Below are 5,223 nucleotides of genomic sequence, written 5' to 3'. Positions count from 1 at the left end.
TAGTAGTGGTAATAATCTTACTAGTATTAACATTATTGTTACCACTTCAGCTAAACCTTCCAAAGTAGAAACTACCTAAAGTTAGAGCAGGGATGCAGCCCTTCAGGGTAGATGGTTGATAGATGGATGTCGCCATTAAGAATGGGTCATGAAGTTCAGCCTGGGCGTTGCAGGTGTTCGAATCTTGTTTGGAGAGATTCCTTGAAAGAGAGAGGAGGGAGGCTGGAGCTGAGCTGGACTCTCAGAGGGTGCAGCCCAGGCTGTAAGTCCCGACCTGGGAAGACAGAGGCCCACTCCGCTCAGGTGCTGACCTAGCCTCCAGACACTCGCTTCTGCTGTTTAGGGGAGAATCCCTGCTGCGTGGCAGAGTTTTGCGGGACCAGAGAGAAAATATGACTTGATGAAACAGAAAGTCTTATTGAAAATAAAAGGCACAGTGACAGCTAAGGAGCACCCAACTCACCTATGTGACAATCCCAACCCTCCAGAAGAACAAGTCCATGGACAGCCTGATACGGTTCCAAGGGGGCAGCAGGATAGCAAATAAGCACAGGTGACCTGGACTTGAACTTTCAAGCACGGAGACCTCGGGGAAAGGACTTAGCTTCCTGAGGTCGGCTATCCACCCTGCACAACAGGGAAACAACACTTGCTTCTAACGGTGCCTGTGGGAGTAGTTGGGATGGTGTGGGTACATCACCTGATGAGTGGCCGGGCATCCTAACAATTCCAGCTCAGACATGAACATCAGCTTCACGGCTTTAGAGCCCCACCTTCTAGGTGTTGCCTCATCAGTGCACTAAGCTCATCTGACTCCACCCCTCGGAGCCTAATTCCCTCTGTGGATCTCACTGGCCCGGCTGCAGCCCAAACAGAGAGGAAGTAGAGGTGGGCAAAGGCGGCAAAGGGAGATGTGACGGTGTAACCATGAAAGCAGGCGGAAAAGCCAACTAGGCGAGGATGAGAACCACAAAAGTAAAGTAGTCTGAGGCCACTCAGTGCTCGGGCGGATGATCGACCCCTCTCAGCAGACCGTGCATGAAGTAACAAGCCACGAGAGCCTGGAGTCATTAAAAGAAGGTAAATCTGTTCAACGCCATCAGTTTAAGAAGATTAAAAAAACATGGTATACATTTGAGCAATAGTACCATTACAAACAGGAAAAGAGTTAAAGGTGAAAGTTACAGGTGTCATTCAAAGACTGAGTGTTGGAGAGCCTCCTTCTTGGGTGATGCCGGGTGAACGGAGCTTCACCAAAAGAACATACCGGGTCTTTTCGCCTCTCAGCAAGGTGTTATTTAGGTAGGAGGAAAGCAGTGGAAATGGGGAAGGGGAGCAACTCGATCAAAACTCAGGGTCTGTCCTTCTATCGAAAAGAATCTTCTACTCGGCTGCTCGGTGAGGAACGCGGCTTCTGCCGGAGGGGCCTCAGTCGGCCTGGATCTTCCCGGGGATGCCCAGTGCCTCGCAGCTCCGGCCCAGCAGCAGGCACTCCAGCCGCCTGCAGTGCTCCCGGAGCTGCTTCTCGCGGGGCAGCAGGAAGGTGAGGACCTTGTTCCGCACGATGCCCCGGTCCTCCTCCTCCCTCAGCCGCTGCTTCACGCGGGCCGCCTGCTCCTCCTGCTGTACCAGCGCCCCGTTCATCTCGCCGAAGGCGTCTTCCAGGTCATGGATGGCCCTCAGTGCCTCCTTCTTGAAGTCCTCCAGCTCCCGTTGCACCCCGGCCACCTTCTGCTGCAGGATCTCCAGGTCGGCTGGCGGCAGGACGCAGGAGGGCCACGGCTGGGGGAGCGAGAAGTCTCCAGATTGGAGGCCGCTCTCCACCATCTTCTTCCCCTGTAAGGTGTTCACCTTCATGAGAATGGACCCGGCCTGATAGAGGGGTTCCATAGTGTCGCCTCCGTTTGGACAAAGAGAGGGAGCTAGGGACCAGCCCGGTCAGTGAATTTGTTTTGGGCCAGAGACACAATCCTTTGGAGTGGAGAAACCCCACACATTGTGACATCAGGGCCTCTCCGGCCAACCAGGAGGAAAGCCGCAATCCACTCATTTGCATATGGTAGCCTCCTTGCTTGGTTATCCTGGGCTTCGTCTGCTCATCTACTCAAGAAGTATTCAGTTGTGCACCCTGAGATGTGGATTCCCATCAGTTCATTGCCCTTCCAGAACCAGAGCTCAATCATTCCTTGTCCCGAGGGACACACCAAAGTAAACTGGCCAGAGCAAGGCCAGGTCGGGTGGTCTCCCACACAGCAAGGGGCCTGGATGGTCTCAGAAGGGTCTCTAGGCTTCAGTACCTCACCAGTGAAGCAAGGACATTGTAAGAGATGATGTGTAATCTCACTTCTAGCTCTAAAATGCTAAAAAACAACAACAACAACACAACTAATTTCTTTTTGAATTGAAGTATAGTTAATTTACAATGTTATGTTAGTTTCAGGTGTACAGCAAAGTGATTCAATTATACATATATTTTTTTTTTCAGATTCTTTTCCATTATAGGTTATTATAAGATATTGAGTACGGTTCCTTGTGCTACACAGTAGGTCCTTGTTGTTTACCTATTTTATATATAATAGTGTGCATATGTTAATCCCAAACTCCTAATTTATCTCCCCCCTCCACACCATCCCTTTTGGTAACCATAAGTTTGTTTTCTGTGTCTGTGAGTCTATTACTGTTTTGTAAATAAGTTCATTTGTATCATTTTTTTAGATCCACATATAAGTGATATCATATGATACCTGTCCTTCTCTGTCTAATTTACTTCACTTAATATGATAATCTCTAGAAAAGTAATTTCTGATTCCAAATCCACACTCCTGTAATGACGCCAGAATTCTCGATAATCTTAGAAGAAATGTACTCAGGTTTTGATATATGGTCCACAGCAGAGCTGATTCGGTATGTGCAGGATAAAATCGGGCCACTCATTCATTTATTCAGCGGGTCCATGCTGAGCACTCACTATGCACCTGCACCAGGGAACGAGTGTGAGCCAGAGAGCAGGGTCGTCCCTGCCCTTCCAGATCCTGCCTGAATGCTGACGAAGATGAGAAAAAACATAGAGAAGGGTGAACTTCCCACTTCTGACCTGTTCACTGTAAGAAAGGAAACTGGTTTGGTCAAGAACAATCCTCCATCCTGCAGATCTCAATCTCTTGCCCAGACTTCTCTCCTGGCCTCCAAATCTAAACATCTCTCCAACAATGTACCTCAAATTCAATCCACCCAAAGCTGGACTAGTTATCATTTCTCCCAAAATGGTCCCTGTTCCAGTGTTGCTATCAGGTTGATGAGACCAGCCTGGGGCAGCACCCACGTCAGCGTCCACATGAGAAACCTGGGCCCCTCCACATCCAAGTGGCTCTCAGTCCTATTGGCTCTACCATCTCTGAACACTCCAGCATCAAACCACCTGGGCTGGGTCTCAGCTCTACCACCTACAGGCTGTGTCTCTTTATACATTGCCTCATCCCCCTGGGCCTCAGTTTCCTTATCTGTAAATTGGGGATACTAATTCAGTGGTGTGCAGGTGGGGGGCAGCTCTCCGGGAGGAAAAAAAAGAAGAAGCTCTGATTTATGGCTGTTGCTATTTTCCATGGTGTAAAGACTCCCATCACAGCTGGTTGAAACTAGCTCAAAAGCTACCAAGGTGATGTCTCTGAGCAGAGATGCTCGCGGTGAGCCTTCGTGAGCCTGTGCGAGAGAGCCAACTCCCACACTACAGGACACATGAGGAGGGAAGCTGCCTTCTCCAGCAGGCAGATCGGCCCATCTAGAGGGCCTGGCAGAGGGCATTTTGCAGGGAGCTTCATGGCTAAACTAAGGTGGAATTTTGAGTCTCAAAGGTCGGGCAACACCAGTTATTGATACACAATGTTGGTGGAAAGAGCACTGCTCTAGGAGTCAGGAGATCTGGAGTCTGGAATTGCTGTGTGACCAGAGGTCAGTCACCTCCCCTCTCTGAGCCTATTCTCTGCTGTAATGTGAGAGGCCGTAATGTGAAGTCTCTGATGCTCTAATATCCACACAGTCTTTCCTTTAAACTTTTCCGGAAGCTCTTACTGCCTCCCCCTCATTTTGTGACCTAGGGCCTTGTCCCTCCGGGTCCCGATGGCACAGTAAATTCCATGACAGGGACTGTGCATTCCTCATCCTATGTACCCTGCCTGGTACCCTGCCTGGTGCCCTGCACATAATGGCACTCAGAAAACTAGATGAAAGAGAATTTCTGTTCTTAGGTGGCCATCAAATCCTGTAGCTCCCCTGACTTTCCCTCTGACATGATGACACCTACTGGCCTGAGTGGAAAGAGCACCCTCCTTATTTGCTACCTAAGATCCAGGTGGGGTTTGGGGAGATGATGTAAACAGCCTGCGGTCTGCTGGTGCATTCATTGGGGGGGTGTGTGCGGGTCAGGCACACAGTAGGTTCTCAATAAATATTTCTTGAATCAACGACAGGAAGAATGTGTGTCTGTCTTCTTGTTTCTGTATTCTTTGAGTGTTTTTCTGTCTCTCTCTCTTTCTCTCTCTCTGACTTAGATTCTCTGCCTCTTTGTCTCTGTCTCCCACAGGGAATGGTGGAAGCCATAACCAGTGCTATGAAAGAAAAGTAGTAGCCGTTAAGAAAGGATAGCAATTGTTCAATTTCCCTGGTGCTTTTTAATGAGGTCTCAGTTCATTTCTCCGCATGTAGAGCCGGCCAGGGAGGACCGCGTTTCCAAGTGAACCTCAGCAGAGGTCGGGAGCAAATACACGCTCTGTCAGCCGAAGACCCCAGGCCTGGGGTCCCCTGGACCTTCGGGGAGCCCTCAGCAGGGGCAACTGGATGTGCACGTGCTCTGAATGCTCTCCTCCCAGAAGTTTTACAGTCCAGCCCTGTGCTTTCCTCAGAATTTCCTTCCGTATATCCTCGGAAAGTAAGAAAGCAAATCTATTTGTCCCCTTCACAGCATCAAAAGAAAGGCACTCTGACGTCTCCTGGCAAGGCATCTCTGGACCACGGTCGGGAGGGTTTCCCTGCCCCTGGTCTATATCGGCAGTGTCTCAGAATAAGGGGGGATGAAAGCAGAGTATCAACCCTGCGGAGATCCAAGCCCCACCCCTGAGAATCAGATTTGACCTGCGTGGAGGGGCTCCGGAGCGGCATGTCTCAGGATTTCCCGGGGTGGTCACCGCTGGGTCCAGGCACAGTCCTGCTGGGCCCTGCCACATGCAT

At 50.1% G+C, this 5,223-nt stretch overlaps 1 protein-coding gene across 1 annotated transcript; it reads right to left on the bottom strand.

The window, feature by feature from the left end:
* Positions 1-1,428: 1,428 nt before the first annotated feature.
* On the bottom strand, positions 1,429-1,927 carry CCDC182 (coiled-coil domain containing 182). Its single transcript, XM_061176771.1, has one exon. The coding sequence runs from the start codon at positions 1,888-1,890 to the stop codon at positions 1,429-1,431; it is 462 nt and encodes a 153-aa protein (XP_061032754.1). The 5' UTR covers positions 1,891-1,927.
* Positions 1,928-5,223: the final 3,296 nt, after the last annotated feature.

Source organism: Eubalaena glacialis, chromosome 19, assembly GCF_028564815.1.
Source record: "Eubalaena glacialis isolate mEubGla1 chromosome 19, mEubGla1.1.hap2.+ XY, whole genome shotgun sequence".
Classification (NCBI taxonomy): domain Eukaryota; kingdom Metazoa; phylum Chordata; class Mammalia; order Artiodactyla; family Balaenidae; genus Eubalaena; species Eubalaena glacialis.
The sequence above is the reverse complement of the archived record's forward strand: the minus strand, read 5'-3'. Positions and strand labels throughout refer to the sequence as shown.

Bases quoted from the DNA above. Each gene is read 5' to 3' on its own strand.
- CCDC182 (XM_061176771.1), bottom strand. From the start codon at position 1,890: ATGGAACCCCTCTATCAGGCCGGGTCCATTCTCATGAAGGTGAACACC.